Source organism: Nelumbo lutea, chromosome 1 (assembly GCF_056320005.1).
Source record: "Nelumbo lutea isolate HS-2025 chromosome 1, American lotus-T2T, whole genome shotgun sequence".
NCBI classification, from domain to species: Eukaryota; Viridiplantae; Streptophyta; class Magnoliopsida; order Proteales; family Nelumbonaceae; genus Nelumbo; species Nelumbo lutea.
The window spans coordinates 109,972,659-109,989,546 of record NC_142684.1 but is presented as its reverse complement, the minus strand read 5'-3'; the positions used below and the strand labels follow the sequence as shown (position 1 = coordinate 109,989,546).

Genomic DNA, 16,888 nt, shown 5'->3' with positions numbered 1-16,888 from the left:
CGGTGATGCTGCCGTAACAGCCAAGAAAGTATAGCATTACACGACCGACGTCACTGTGCAGGGCGAGCGAGCTCGCCTCCTGGTAATCTGATTTCGCTGGAGGAGACAGACGATGTGGGTAATGTACTGATATATCCTACTGGTCTCCCCCATTCCTTGATGCAGGCAAGGCTTGCTTCCAGCGCCATCTCCAGTACTGCTGGGTTTGCTATTTCGAGCCTTTGCTTGATCGTTGGTGAGCCCTCTGTTGTCAGTTCTGGGTACTTGTCTAAGATCTCCTTGGAGCAGCAGAAGCTGCACTAGGTAATTGAAGAAGCTTCCGATTTGCAGCAGAAACCCATGTCGGGAAGCCATCAGAAAGCAACCGGCGATTACCACCTTCATCAATGAACAGAGCAAAGTATATTTCCTAATTTCTAAGAACAGTCTAGAGTAGGAGGTTTTTAACGGAGAGGGTAATTTTGTCTTATGATATAAATTCAATGTATGTGTCATACGATAAATATATCAGATGCCTTAAAGCTGATATTTTCAAAGGATCATACCTTTGAATGACATTAAGAGAGAAAAGTTACTTCTATCGGTTATAACCCCTGTAATAATAGGGGGTTAGAATTCAAAATTCTAGGTCTTTTCGTACTTTTCCGTAAATTTTTGTAGTGGAAATGACACTTTTATACATACATTTTTCCTGGATGAAGTCACACTCACAAGTCACATCAACAAACTTGCATAGATCAAATCAAAATGCAACGGCACCGCAACGCCACGATACCGACCACCCACTTATTAGTCACTTACAATTCATTCAAACGGTGAGGCCTATGACATCAGCAGCAGCAGAAAGAAATCATGCACATGCATTTCGTGTGGTGTGCTTCCAGTTTATTCATCCTTTATCATCTTCATTTTACTCTCTCTGTCACGCAAACACTACGGCCATTTCCTCTCTTTATAGTTTTAACTTTTAGGATTAAGGTTTAGGTTAGGGCTTTCCTTTTTCGGCACCGGCAGCCGTGATGATGAACGACGCTGTTCTCCGATCTTCGCTCCTTTACCTGGGCATCATAGTACTGTTAATCGGGATATTCACTTACTCCTTCAAGAAGATGATGGTCACTTACTTCTTCGGCCTCTTCGCCATTTCTGGAGTGCTTCTTCCCGATTGGGAGTTCTTTGACCGCGATTTCTCTCAGTGGTTCTGCCCAGTAACCATCGAGAATGGAGCAGACTCCAGTTCTCCTCAGATATCCAGATCAACCGGGTAAGGTTTCTCCTTTACTCTTTTAGGCCTAAGGTTCTCTACTGTTTTCGTCTCCGAACTCTTATTGATAGATCTGAACTGAAGGTTCGGTCTTTGAGTGTTCTCGAACGTGTTCTTCCTGCCTGTTCTAACTTCTAAGAATTCAGTTTTGAGTGTTCTGGAGTTGTATTGAACCCAGCATTTCTATACACTATACGTCGCCACTCTCCCTGCGTGAAAACTTCCGATCTTCTCGACCAATTGTAGCTTTCTCTATTGACAATTTGCAAGGCCGGCGGAAAACTTGCTTTCGCCGCCAATCTCTGGACATCGCCGACGGTCACCAGAATCTACCAACCTTTGTGTTCTCTCAGCTAATCTTGCATTAAACATTGGTCCCCGAAATTGAAGGTACAATACATAGAAAATGCCTACCACCCAACCAAAACCTTTCCTCTTGAGTTTCGTGGTGCATATATTTAGGGGATGGGACCAACGACCGAGTTGTGGTCCAAACTCATCAGCTACAGCCCTACAAGGGATCCCACTCTCATTGATTTTCCTTTGAATTAGAGCCTAGAGGAAATCTGAAAATGCTCCTCTGAAAGCCACATCATCCGTTACACGTATATAAAGTAAATGAGACAATGACAATGTAAGAGAAAAGTGTAGGAAAAAAAGTGTAAGAGATGGGGACTGTGACTCTGTGACTATGTTCGTGGTGCATATATTTAGGGGATGGGACCAACGACCGAGTTGTGGTCCAAACTCATCAGCTACAGCCCTACAAGGGATCCCACTCTCATTGATTTTCCTTTGAATTAGAGCCTAGAGGAAATCTGAAAATGCTCCTCTGAAAGCCACATCATCCGTTACACGTATATAAAGTAAATGAGACAATGACAATGTAAGAGAAAAGTGTAGGAAAAAAAGTGTAAGAGATGGGGACTGTGACTCTGTGACTATGAATCGGCATGTGCTGCAGTTTGTCGTATTGCACTTTCATTCGGTTTGTGACAGGTGCAGCGCAAAAAAGTGCAGCAGATTCCTTTCATCAGTTTTTCGCTGATAAAGGCTCGATTTGTTTACCGTGCAAATTTCATTTGTATTAGTGTGAATGCATAGGGGTGCAAATAGGCTCTTTTAAATTTGGTTTACTTTTCTTTTAGATTTGACTGTTTTAGGTTAAGATTATATTTTTGGGAATGGTGTAAGAAGCAAGATGACGTGGTTCCCATATTATACAAGAGAATTGATGTATGTAGATTGTCAATGAGTGCAAAAAAATGAGAATGAGACAAAAAGTACAAATGGTACAAATTATAATTACAAACAATTTGATGCAAAATTAAACCGGGTGTAAAATTTGCATCTGATTCAGATTTACACATAAATATACTGTAAATAATAGAGTCCACATTAAGGCCTTCTGTGTTGTGTAAGACTAGTGTAATTGTTTTTTTTATAAAATTGTGGAGTTGTAGGTGGTTAAAAGCATTTATCTCTCCTGAATCTGATTTGTTTGTTAATTTGCAGCAGGTTCAAGATCTACCCATTGAGGATGGCTTTGTATGCAATAGTTTATGGATTTGGTCTGTACAAGTGGTGGGTGTATGTATCCAACTAGCTAAGCCACTTTCCATCTCTCTCTCTCTCTAGACTTCATGTTTTCCATAAATTGCTAAGCTGTATTATCGTTAAGTAGTCTCTGGCAATTCTTTTTAAAGCCTTGATGGAGCTGCTTAACCGGTCATGAAACATGATCGTGAATGTCAAGTTTCAACTCTCACCCACTTGGCCACTAGTGTGCCTTAAGACAGGCACCGAGGCACATAGTGCCTGCAGTAGGGGTTTTAATTTTTTGGTTCTAAACTATAATTAATGAGTTAAAAGACTAACTAGACAACTATAAACTGTTACATAGTTAATTTATAAATTAAAATGAGATTGGTCATAACTTATAAATCAATGTCTCCACATGCTTACACATGCATTTCCCGATGGGAATCCGGTTACAACAACCAATCACAATTCCCTAGTCAAACCACAACAGCACTGGACCTTGCTTAATAGATCAAAATTGTTTACCTTAACTAGTTACATTAGCCTCCGATTGTCTAAGGGTAACGCTGGTGGAGTTGCCGTTCAAGCGGTGAGGAAAATAATGGAGAGAGAGGTGGGGAAGTAGGAAAATAAATGGGTTATGGTGGCTTGGAAGTGAAGCCAAGTATCAGAATTATATGGTCAAACCGTCAACCATTGCCACGCTCTACTCAGAAAGATCTTACCTGCAATGAAGTAAACTTATTCATACATCATACAAGTATATTCCACAGTCCACACACACACCAAAAATAAAAATAAAAAAACGTAAAATTACAAATACTAGGAGGGAGGGAAGAAGTTAGTACAGGAAAAGATTACATCAGTCCTCCCCACGGGAAAAAATAACCATTCAAATAGAATGAAGACTTGAAACAGAAAGGTTGACCAATGCAAATGCTGCTATTATGCTACCAAAAAGAAAATGATTTCAGCGTTAAGTATTTATTGATCAGGCTCATGTCGACTTCCATTGCCGGTCAAGCTTCCTTGACAACCTCTTGTTGATACCCTCTTCAATCTCTCTTTCCCTTCTTACCGTAAGCATGCGGGCAATCTGTGCTTAGAGAAAGTGTTGATCCTTTAGAGGATATTTAGGTGAAAAAGATACTAATCTCATCATCATCTACGCCTGTGCCAACTATATTGGATCAGCTACGTAAACACTGTTTCCGCATTTCATATCTATTGTTAAATTATGTCCAATCATTTCTTATTATTTCAAATCATGTCCTTTTGGCTGTTATCTCTTCTAGCCCTTCTTCAACTTTATAACAGATCAGCTTTTTTTTTTGTGGAAATAACTTGAGCAAGCTGGACCAGGTTTAAGGTCAATCCAGGCCCAACCCTGACACCTAGGCCTAGGCTTGAGCACGGACTGAGCCCGATCTAAGCATGGACCAAACTAATTTTGATACCCAGATTGAGCTTGGGTCGGCATTAGGCTCAGGTTGGTCAGTTAGGCTCAAGCCTATTAGGCCCAAGATATTCAAAAATATTTCACACCATTAGGTAGGAATATATCTCAAGCTGATTTAGGCTGTTTGAGTTGGATCAGGGTCAGGCTAGGATTGGACCAAGCTTGATATGGGCTCAGGCTACCCAAGAGGACAGACAAGATTCAAATTATCAGTATCTAAGAGAGTATTGGAAAGACAATTTTAAGAGGCAAAACATGGTATGGTAGAAAAATTAAGATATACATGATTATGCTAGGGAAGCTCAATTAAATCCCAAAAATACATCAATGACACTAAATCTAAAATCTACAATGGTAAAAAATAAGGTATATATACACACAACATATTTTAATAGTACCAGGATACACTTATTAAATGTTGGGAAATGGTAGAAGAATTAAAGCATGGCTTACATAGAAAGAATGACTAATTTCAATTATCAACCTTTTTTTTTATTTTCTAGTTGATGTAGTATTAATAAAAAAAGTTGATAAAATGGCTTAAGAAGTTAAAATTTAAAGCATATTTTATTTTATCAAATTGTAGTAGTATATAGCCTAGTAGAAGGATTCGTTCTATTACATCTGGGTGACCTGGGTATGAGTCTTAGTACCGGCATTTATAGAATTTTTAGCAGAATGAATTAATAAAATAGTAATTGGGGAGTTTAGAGCTAATAACTTAATAAAGGAAGTTGAGTTTTTTTAATTGTTTAATGTTGGAAATTAATAACATTGGTTTTTAACAGTTACCAATGCCTTAAAACCTTGGGGGAAGGGGGGGAAGAGGCTTGTAATAGTGAATCAGGATGGAGTTTTTATCTCAAAACAAATTAAATTGATCTTTGATACCAGAAGAAGGGCTCAAACCTTGAATGTAGCAGTTAATACTTAACAGTAAACCCTAACCGAGTTACCTCAAGATTTAACAGGAGATCCAAGGATAGAGGTAAACAAATATGCTAGATTGTATAATGGTGACTAAACATGTGACAGAAAGGACGATAGTGACATAAAGAAGAGGAAATTGAAAATTGTACACAGAGTGTTGCTACTGAATCAAACAAGCCCAACAATGTCCACACCCATTTTCCTTTCTTTTTTCTTTTCTAATAGTGAGCCAGAATGGAGTCCTGATCTCGAAACAAAATTAAGTAATCTTCGATACCAGAGGAGGGGTTTGAACCTTGAACCTAGCAGTTACTGAATAACAAACCTTAGCCAACTTATTCATTGTGCTCAATCTTGGTTGAGTTTAAGAGCATCAGTTGTTCTTTCAAGGGCACCATATAGAAATGCTTTATATATTCTTTGAGAGAAGTTTCATGGGAGCTGTTGAACATATGCTTATATGCAGCATCTACATTCCTAATATTAGATCTAAGTATATGTGACAGTCAGCCCTACTACCCTGTCTTTACTTGAAGAACACTTCAGAAGCCATGATCACATCAACAAGAAGGCCACCAGTGAAAGACAACAAGATATCTGTTTTCCAATTTGACACAGAATTTGCAAATTTCATAGGCTAAAAAGGGGCCAGTACCCAATTTTGGTTCCAGTTATCTTGGGTCTTGCAAGGGGTGAACTGGATACATACCTAACCATTGGTGCTTTTGCAAGAAGTGATCACTCTAAAACTCAAACCTACATTCTCTTGATTATCAGCCCAAGTTTTTACCACTGCATCAAGTAAATGCCCATTTTAGTCTAGAGGCCATTGCTTGTTTCTCGACTCTTTAGTGAACTCTATTCGCAATGACAAAGCCATTGAAGATCAGCCCTACAAAAATGACATAAAAAACAGAAGGCAGCAGGTTTATTCAAACCTGAGGAGATAATGTCACTGCCTTCCCGTCCCTTATGCAGAAGAGGTTCCTGAAAGAATCGTAACAATGGCATTCTTAAATGGAACCTCAGACAAACAAATTTCAAGTATGAACCCAAAACCAAGAGCATCTTTCATCAGAAAGACTGCAAATATCATACAACATATTAATCCTCTCAGATTTTGCCAGATACTTTCCTTCTTTTTCTTTTTCATGTAAGCACCTTTAACCATCAAACACCCTTTCAGAAGGAGAGCTCACACAGTTACACCATAAGTCCGCACCCTTTACACAGTCCCTCTTTTATTCTTATTTGTTTTACTTTCTCCACCTTTTCCTTTCACTTTAGTTTTTCATAAGAGGCAGCATTCTGCTAATTAGGAAACAAAACAAAACAAAACAAAACAAAATAAGCCCACTTTTCCATTAAGAAACTGACATCGACTCAACCCCTTCCCCCAGCCGAGATTAAACATTCAAGCCAAAATGAAAATTTTATGAGCAAAAAGGAAGCATCTTTTTTTTCTTATAGGCTATGTTTGGTTTGAAGGAAAAGGCAGGGAAAGGAAGGGAAAGACGGGGAAACCAATACAAGGTTTGTAAAGGTTTCCCTACCTTTCCTTTCTTTTCCCTACATTTTTTTTTATCAATAACAATTTCATTAATTCACCAAAGAGGTTACATAAGGAAGACAAACAAACTTATCTTCCAAGTACAATCAAGAAAACAAAAGAATGGGTAGAGACAAAAAATTACAACTTAGCCCAAAACATTGAATCCCTTTCTGCCCCTTGTGTAGTTAAACCATCAGCTAGAGAATTGGCTGATATTTTGACCCAAGACATTTTAACTTCCATCTCCCGCACCAGCCACTTAAATTTCCTCCTCTTATTATTGTACCTCCATAAACCATTGCTGTCTACATTCAACCACCCTATCACCACCTCTGAATCCCCTTCAATTAAGAGTTTTCTAATGTTCATCTCCTTGGCTTTCTGGACTCCTTCCATAATTGCAAAGATCTCAGCACTAAGGGAGTCACCCACTCCAATTGGGCTTGAGAACAAGGCAAAAATGACCCCATTCTCATCCCTAAAGACACCCCTAATCCCTAATTGTCCAGGGTTCCCCCTACTACTCCCATCAAAATTTAATTTCATGAACCCAGCAAGTGGAGGTGTCCAAGACACACTCATTACTGACTTGGTCTGTGTGCACTTTGCTATTTCACCCCACTTCCTCAACATGTCATCCATTGTGTAACCTGTGAATAGTTCCAAAGATTTCAGCCACTGTACAGCCCTAAAATGAATGATAGCCTTTAGTTCTTCCACCCCTCTCTCAGCCACTGAGAATATCCTGAAGTTTCTTTCTTCCCATATTGTCCAACATACTACAGCCCTCAAACCTCTCCACATAGTTCTTCCCTTTTCCTACGCCACCTGAACACAGAAGGGGAAAAAATGTCTCCCCATCCGCTTTACATAGAACACACCAATGGGGTGACAAGCAAGTATTGGGTTGCTTCTTTTGGAGTAGATCACCAGTGTTGAATCTTTCCAGATAGGCTTCCCAACAAAAACTACCAACCCTAGGAGGGATTTCTCTGCACCAAACCTCATCAACAGGGAAAGGGGGGGTTACAGGACTGGTGGACTGGCTTAGGACTTTGAAAAAGGAAGCACAAGAAAAGAAGCCAGTGGGGGTAGGGGTTCAAATTCTAGAATTCGCCCTTGTGGGGACTAAGACAACATTATCAAGAAGTTCAAGAAGGCTTGAAATATTAGCAAAGTCTGAATCCCTCAAGGCCCTTCTGAGACCCAAATTCCACCCAAGCCCAGAATTGGAAGAGGACGGAGTAATGAAAGATGAAACTGGCTCATTTTTAAGATCAAGTAGAGCATACAAAGAAGGAAACCGATCCTTTAGAGGGGCATTCCCCACCCAAGTTTGTTCCAAGAATTTTATGGAGTTACCGGAATCCAGATCATACCTGATATTGGGGGAGAATACTGGAAGCAAATCGTGAATGGCTTTCCAAGGAAAAAGGCTTGTGGTCCTAGCTTTGATTCCAGCATCCCAACCATTGTGCTCCAACCCATGTATACTTGCCACTATTCTAGCCCATAGCTTCTCCTTCTCCAAGGGGAACCTCCACAACCACTTCACTAGAAGAGCCATATTCCTTCTTCTAACATTCCCGATCCCCAAACCACCACAAATTTTACTCCTGGACACTACCTCCCAACTGACTCTATGATCCCTCTTCTCCTCTCGTGGATCCCACAAGAAGTCTCTCATCTTCTCCAACCTGTTAGATACCTTCACTGGGATTTTGAACACAGACAGGAAGTAGATGGGTAAATTAGCAAGCGTGGCCTTAATCAGTGTAACTCTTCCACCAAGAGAGAGGTAATTCTTTTTCCAAGAGACCAATCTTTTTTCAAACCTTTCCACCACCGGGTTCCAAAAGCTCTCCCACATATGGGTTGTCACCTAATGGTAACCCTATGTAATTCAACGGCCACCCTGACACTTCACACCCCAACACTTCTGCACTCTCCATGATCTCTCCCTCCTCCATATTCACCCCTGCTACACAACTTTTCCCAAAGTTCACCTTCAAGTTAGACATTTGCTCAAACAGTTGTATCACCAACTTCAAGTTCCTGATAAATCTCACATTGCCACCTTCACAGAATAGAATCGTGTCATCAGCAAATTGTAAGTGAGTGAGAGGGGTTTCCATCCTCCCGATTCTCCAACCTCTAATTGAGACCCCTCGAGTTTGCTCTGTGAATAAATTTCCCCAGGACCTCCGTAATTAGAATGAACAAGAAAGGAAAGAGAGGGTCTCCTTGTCTTATACCCCTACAGGCTGGAAAGAACTCTACCACTGTCCCATTCACTAGCACTGAATAATGACGATTCCGAACACAACCCATGATCCAATTGCACCATCTACCACCAAACCCAAATTTGATCAAAACTTTCCTCAAGAATTCCCAGTTCACCAAGTCATAAGCCTTTTCCAAGTCCAACTTACAGACCACTCCCTTCTTTTTATCCTTCTTAAAGTTCTCCACACTCTCATTAGCAATTAAGATTTGATTAGTGATTTGTCTTCCACTCACAAAAGCTCCTTGATTTTGTGCGATGATCAGTGACAACACCTTAGCAATGATCTTGTACAGGCTATTTACCAAGCTCATTGGCCTAAAGTCAATCGGGTGGGAGGCATCTTTCTTTTTTGGAACCATAGCTATAAATATAGAGTTCACACCTGGATTGAAAGTCATTCCTTTTCAATCTCTTGAAAAACTCATCAAACACTATCAAAAGATCATCTTTCAAAATATCCCAACAGTCCTGATAAAAAGCCATTGTGAACCTATCCGGCCCTGGAGCTTTTGTTCTATCCATAGAAAACATAGCGTCCTTAATCTCTTCCAAACCAAATCTTCTTTCCAACCTTTTCCTGTTCTCCCTACATCTGGCCAATTCAAATCTTCTTTCCACACAAGCCCCGGCTATCTCCTCTTGTTGTGTTAACTCAACTCCACCTACTACCAATTTGGAGATAAAGTTCCTCCTCCTTCCATTCGCCAAGGAGTGAAAATACCTAGTGTTTCTGCCTCCCTCCTGCAACCATTTACACCGAGATTTTTGCCTCCAGCTTGTTTTCTCCTTATGCAGGCAATCCTCTAACTGTCTTCTCAAGCCTCTCCTGAGTTCCTTATCTTCCTCTCCAAATTCTCCCATTTCTTCTTTAGAGTCAATGTTTTCAAGTTGGTCCATCAGTGTTTTCTTTCTTTCTTCTAACCTCCCAAACTCCAAAAGATTCTACTCCTTGACCTTTGCTTTCACAAATTGTAGTTTCTTATGGAATCTTATCCCCTCCCAATCCACCATTAGGTTACAGTCATACCACCACTCCCTTACTTTATTGGTAAACCCTGGGTGGAGTAACCACATGTTTTCAAATCTAAATGGAGCGGGTCCTCCACTCTTTCTTTCCTCCTTACAAATCACTATGGGCCAATGATCCAAAGTCACCCTTGGGAGAGCTCTAGAAGCCAAATTTCCCCAATGTTCTTCCCAATCCAAAGAGAACAGGAATCTATCCAACTTAGAGCAGAAGGGACTAGATTGGAGACTTGACCATGTAAATGTTTTGTGGGCTAAAGGAATCTCTTTAAGCTCAAAGGCATCCACAAACTTGTTAAACTTCCGCATGCTTTTTGTCACCCTTTGATTAATTTTATTGGTTTCCTCCGAGTATCTGATCACATTAAAGTCCCCACCCACACACCATGGCCCATCCCACAATCCTCTAACATCAGCCAATTCCTCCCACAACTCCTTTCTTTCTCTGTAGTCATTTGGTCCATATACATTTGTGAGCACCCATACATAACCATCCTCTTGCTACTTAAATTTCATGGAAACCGAATACTTCCCAATCAGCTCCTCCAAGCCTTCAACCGCATCCCTCTTCCACATTGTTACAATCCCCCCCGAAGCACCACGAAGGAGCAACCACCCAGCTAATCCCCATGGATTTCCATACACTCCTCGCCCAACTATTATTAAACTCCATTCTCTTGGACTCCTGTAACAGAACAATATTTGGGTCATACCTCCTTATCACCTCTTTTATTGTTGCTCTTTTTCTTGCACTCCCTAATCCCCTCACGTTCCAACTAAGTATCTTCATTTCCGCTTCTTTCTTGACTCCCTCTCTACCTACCCATTACTTTCCCCCTTTTCTTCTATCTCTTGTTGCCCCGAACTTCTTATCCCCTTCTACATCTCTTTTCAATCTCTCTACTTCACTCAACTTCCTCTTCTTTGTTTTTATCCCCTTCCTCTTTTGTAGACCTTCTTTCAGCACATTCAGATCTTCCAGCCTACACCGCATCTTCCCCACAAATTCAGCTATCATGTCCTCTTTCACCAAATCCTCCACCCCTATCCTTCCCGCACTTTCCCCTCCAACTCAGCCCCCTGCCCTTCCCTCCTCACCTCTGGTCCCACCCCTCTTCTGTTACCTACCTCCAGCCATCCCCCCTCTCTTGTTACCTGCCTCCAGCCATGTTCTCTCCCCACATTCCTCTCCCACTCTACCCTCCTTCCTTTCCTTCCTCTCCACTAACCCCTCCCCTCTTCCTCTTCCCCATCCCTCCTCCAAGTTAGAATTCCTTCAACTTCACTAAACACTCTTTCAATGATTTTCCACACTTTTTCGTTCCTATACCTCCCTTCCCGCTCCTCCCCACAGTCATTCACTTCATGCTCCACTACCTCGGACAACCCACCATCTAGCTTGGTTGCATATTCATGGGCTACAGTACATGGCATTGGGACGGAATCTGGAACCAAAGACACGAGACACATTAGTAGCACAAACCGAATTCACTTTGTTACCTAGGAATGATGGAAAGGTTGAAAAAGGATTGTTCCCGGCCTCCCTCTCTTGTTCCAGAGGTTGGTAAACGTCTATCTCCCTGAGTTGGTTGTAAAGTACTTATGTCCTTTGGTCACTCTGGTGATCTCTCCTTTCTACCCCTAAATCACCCCTAGGAGGTGTGTTCCTTCTCTTCTTCAAGTTCTCCCGATTTGCCCCTTTTGTTGTACCTTGCACACTCTGGAGTCTTGGAGATGAATTAGTCTGGTTACAACCTTCACCCTGAAATAAGCTTGCAATATTCCACCCATCCATGTCACCTCCGACATAGCCACCTTCGTCATTTACACTGCCCACGCTAGTACCATCATCTGAGCTTTCGTCCAAATCTTCATCTTCCTCACTGCATTGCACCCAGCCTTCATCCGCCTCTTCCCTCTCTTCTACTCTTTCCCTTGCATATCTTGGATTCGGCCTGTCTGAGGAGCGTTGCAGGGGGCTAACCTCCTCACAGTTCCGACGGGGAACCCACTGAAAGTTCCCCTTCTCCAACTTCCGCTGATGCGAGCGTCCCCCATCCATTCTCGCCATTTGGGACAAAGATAGACCAAGTTCACTGTCTAGTAATGGTCTGTGTTGTGTCTCCTAACCCCAACCCACGTGACAACTTAAGTTATCACGTGGGTCATTCGAAAAAGACTTGTGTTCGGTATTAGGCCCGCCCGACCCGCCCACGTGACCACTTAAGTTGCCACGTGGGCCCTTAAATGAGTGGCCCGGTTCACTTTCCAACCTGCCCAACCCACCCACGTGACTTTTTAAGTTGTCGTGTGGCTCCTTCCAAATTTGTCTCGGTTTAATCTTCAGCCCGCCCGACCCACCCACTACCTTCACCGGCTCGGACCAAGCCATTCTGCTCCTAGAAGCAATCTACTTATTTGTCACGTCAGCATAAGATGAAGAGCCTGCCCTAATTTTGTTTAATTCAAACCCATTTGAATTAATTTCCTTAAATAGGTTCCATGTCGTTTGGTTTTCCCCAACCGACACAGTAACCCCAGATTTAACCTTCATCTGCTCCACCTTTTCACCGCCCTCCCTCTTCCCTCCACATGTCCACCACCCTGCCATCTCATCATCTTCAACCTTAGGACCTCCTTCCCACCACGACCATTCGACTTCTGAAGCCACCCACACTTTGTACCAGGCTTCATCCGAACAGATATCAAAGAACCTCGACAAGTTCTCATGTAACACCAGCAACCTATAACTTCACTGCACTCAGGTTACACCTATCAGCCTTCACTAAAATACCTTCTAGGCTCTGCACTATATACTCAAGAACAGGGTCCTGCCATAAGTGAAATGGAAGGCCTATTAGCTTCAGCCAAACACACCCATCTTGAACTTTGACTTCATTGCAGATTGGGCTCCAGTTCTGAACCTATATCAGACCTCCATCCACCACAACTGCTTTGAAGCTTAGTTCCTGGTTGCCTACATCAAGCATGGATTTCGTCTCCGCAAAAGGGAACAGCATCACTTCATTCCCAGCACCTATCTCTCCTGCAACTGTACTCAGAACCTTCTTCCAATCTGTCACCCCTTTATCAGCCACTAACACCATTCTTTTCTTCCATTCCTCCTTCCCCACTCCTACCAATATTCTTCGATGAATAGAAGAGCAAGCAACCACCAATTCAGGACTCAAATGGCCTTGCACTTCTACACTCCCAGAGGTACCAATGGATGTTGCCTCCTCCTGAGTTTTTTGACTCTGGTCTTCAAGCTTTTGGCCAGTTGCCTTCCCTCCATCCACTCCCTTCTCTTCCGAAGCTACAAGGTAAGACTGCAGCACCTGCACAAAATCCATCCACCCTTTCTGTAATCTCCCTTCTAGCACACAAAGCATTTGTTTTCCACTTGTTCCAAAAAACTCCCCCACAGTAACGAACCACCCCTTCTTGTTTCTATTCAGTTCTGTTACACATCTCTTGCCTGGAACTGACATGGAGTTTTTCCAACCATTCACCTTACCAGAGTTGATAGCCCCATCTACGAAACCTTTCATCCATGATATAACTTCCTTTGACACCAACACTGTCGCCCTGTTATTCTCTCTGATTTTCAGTACAACCTTGCCTTTGGTCCTTTCCTCTTCGAACTTGAACGTCTTGGCTTCGATCAACACCTCAGACCTCCATCTTCCTACTGCTCTGAATCCTCTCACGCCCTCCATTCTGATCTCTTCAAACCATACATAGCCTTAGGGAAAAAAATCAAAGCAACAACTTAAACAATGGATATCCCATTCCCATCCTCAAAAAAAGCTCAAAACTCAAAAGGGGATCAAGAATTTATGAGAGAAAAAACAACAAAAATGGAAAGAAATATGATTAGATAATTCTTGTGAGCTCTTGCAACTCCCAAAAGGCCAAACTAACTAACTGTAAATTGAGAATCAAAAATCCTTTCCAAAGCATGCTCGACTGCATGCTTCTGGTATTCAAATGAATCAAAACCTGAAAGTAAGGTGAGAAAATCTAAACTGCCTTTACATATCTAAATCACACCAGTATGACTGTGCCAATGTTTCTATATCCAAATAAATCCAATTCTTCGTGGTGCACGACTTCCTTCTAGTCACATTGAGTCATGGGTTTCCAACAGCATAAACACGAAAAAGTTTAGATGCCAAAACTCAAAACGACCCATGTCTCTACATCATTTTCCTAGAACATTCTCTACAAGTTGCTTTAAGATTTAGTAGTTCAAAAAGAACTTGTCAATTAATGTAGCAGCAACCCAAAGCCCTTGTGTTTTAACTATTCAACGAGAATGTCAAAAATCGAATAAGGAACACTAAAAAGCGGAAGCTTTGGAAATTCTTACTCTTTTTCGCATTCGACGGAACTCGCTGGATTTGAACTCGTTACGGACTGATTTCTGCAATCGAAGCATGAAGAGTTCACCTTTGAGATCGACGATCTCTTCGTTAAATTCCTCGGTGGTCTTAGCTCTGATCTCCTTCATTTCTTCCTCTCTTTTCGCCATCATTACCACAGACGAAGCAGGGCTTCGCAAAGACGACGAATAGGGCATGCGAATAGGCAAAGCATGCTGAATTCGGACACCATGGAAGGAAGAGGATTTAGCGTTCGTAGAGATGGATTTTGAAGAGCAACAGAAAACGCTCGAAGGTGAAGCTGCCGAGAGGCTCAACATCTTCGCTCTCTCTCTCTCTCTCTCGTTCTCTCGTTCTCTCGTTCTCTCATCCGTCGTTCGCGGGCGTTCGCCCACCCGGTTGGTGTGCGAGAGTACCTGAGTGGTAAGTAAGTTTGGATATAAGGGTAAATTTCAAATTAGTATCATGTACATGTAATTTAGGGTAGTCAGACTTTGGTACCCGAACGGCGAACGCGTGCCATACTGCCGTTTCAGACTTATGTCAGCTCTTAAAAACTGCCATTTAGTTCAAAATCGTTAGCCGATGTTAAATGGCATGTGAAAGGATAAAAACATCCTTCGGCTGCAATATAATTTTTTTAGGGTAAAATACAAAAATCTCCCCTGAGTTTTCTGACAATCTTATAAATCTCCACTGTGTTTTGATATGAACAAAATCCACTCTTATAATTTTGAAAAATTGTGCATATACTTTCCTCTTATTAGCTTTTCTGACCAAAAACCCTAACGTAATACATTAATTTTCTTAAAATATCACATTTACCCTTAAAGTGGTAACCAAAGCAAACCAATCTCCTACCCCTATTTTTTCCACTTCTCTGTCTTAATTGAGCTAACCAATGTCACTCATTTTTTATCCTTTTGCTCTATTTTATTTATTTTTCACATTTTCTTAATTTTTTGTCTCTTTTATTCTTCTTTTCTCTCTTTCTTTTTCATTCTATTTATTTCCTAATTTTTTCTTTTCATTTTCTGGTTTTTTTTCAGGTGATAAGCAAATGAGAACCACAGTCTAGAGGCTTCGTGGAAATGCCTGTTAAATGATTCTAAGCAATTCCTTTTACTATTTAAGTAATTTAACAGCTTTTTTCATAACTATTTAATCTACCCAAAAGGCTTCAACCATACTAAACTCATCTTTATAATGCGTTCATATGATGTGTGTGACAGTACTCCAAGTGTTCAAAGAAATTCCTAAAACGATCTCAAATCATAAAACATAAAAAAAAAATTCAAAGTTCTATTAATTATTAAGCACCAACCTATTTCTCTCAATCTTACCTAGATTGTTTTATTAAATTTAACATGAACAAAGTCAAAGACATTGCCTTCCACAAATATTGATCCCCAAGAGAAAAAATCTCGACAAACTAGAGAAATCAAACATGGAATCTAAATTAATTCAATTCAGAATTCAATATCCGACGTAATTGAAGGAAATTCAAATGGTTTGATAAATTTAATGGTAGAATTCGAATTTATACATTTTACCGATTAATTTATCAAATTCAAATTCGAATTCGTATTGATCCGAATCAATAAAAATTTGAATGAATTATATACATTTAATATATATTAATAAATATAATAAAATATAAAGGTTAAAGTCATTAAGAGGAGTCATGTCGAGTCCATCATAAAAAAGGTTGACACCTACAATTATATCCCCTACTGTCATTCTCGATAAACCTCTCCTCTCTCTCTCTCTCTCGTCCAGTCGTCCTTTCCTCTCCCACTTTTATTTTATTTTATTTCTACAATTATATCACCGCTGTCATTCTCGATAAACCCCCTCCCATCTCCTCTCTCTCTCTCATCCAGTCTTCCTTTCCTCTCCTGTTTCTATTTTATTTTTGATATAAACCAAAAACCAGTTTCCCCTCTCGCTTTTAATTTCTTCTTCCTCCTTTTTTTTCTTTCTCTCTCTCCCTTCGTCTTTTCTGTTCGCACAGTCGCACTCCTCTTCTCTTCCTCTCCCTCTATTTTTTTGTTCCCAATCTTTGCAAGCTATGAGCACCTACGGCAACATCAGTGATAGTAGTCGAGTACCGGTCATCGGCCACTACCATCTCCTTCACCGTTGCTCAAACTCAACACCTTAAGGCCCTCAACTGTCCAGCATCACTGGCTAGCACTGCTCACTACCATTGTATTCGCACCATCGGGAACCCATGATTGCCGCCATCACACACTCACACAGACTTGGCCCATCGTCGGGAACCCACAACTACCGTTGTCAATCTCTTGCCTCTTTTCTCAAGCTAATCACTTCTTTTTCTTTACAAACTCAGTCTAGGCCTCATATCGATTGAATTCGAATCGAATCTAATATTCAATTTAACAATCAAATACGAAATTGAATTTAAACATTCGATATCTGT

General features: G+C 41.0%; 2 protein-coding genes across 5 annotated transcripts; one reads left to right on the top strand and one right to left on the bottom strand.

The window, feature by feature from the left end:
* Positions 1 to 817: 817 nt before the first annotated feature.
* Positions 818 to 15,642, top strand: LOC148876755 (signal peptidase complex-like protein DTM1). 4 transcript variants are annotated; one of them, XM_088968006.1, is made up of 3 exons: positions 818 to 1,264; positions 2,783 to 2,854; positions 15,495 to 15,642. In XM_088968006.1, exons 1-3 carry the CDS (start codon positions 1,020 to 1,022, stop codon positions 15,496 to 15,498), a joined length of 321 nt encoding a protein of 106 aa, XP_088824132.1. In that variant the 5' UTR covers positions 818 to 1,019; the 3' UTR covers positions 15,499 to 15,642. The 4 variants fall into 4 exon arrangements, with proteins under 4 accessions (XP_088824132.1, XP_088824127.1, XP_088824123.1 ...); XM_088968001.1 differs by having other exon boundaries at positions 882 to 1,264; positions 2,780 to 2,854; XM_088967997.1 differs by lacking the exon at positions 15,495 to 15,642 and having other exon boundaries at positions 882 to 1,264; positions 2,783 to 3,032.
* On the bottom strand, positions 3,528 to 14,880 carry LOC148876756 (large ribosomal subunit protein uL29c-like). Its single transcript, XM_088967983.1, has 4 exons — positions 14,433 to 14,880; positions 6,134 to 6,182; positions 5,905 to 5,987; positions 3,528 to 3,902 (listed from the first exon to the last, which is right to left on the bottom strand). Exons 1-3 carry the CDS (start codon positions 14,763 to 14,765, stop codon positions 5,905 to 5,907), a joined length of 465 nt encoding a protein of 154 aa, XP_088824109.1. The 5' UTR covers positions 14,766 to 14,880; the 3' UTR covers positions 3,528 to 3,902.
* Positions 15,643 to 16,888: the final 1,246 nt, after the last annotated feature.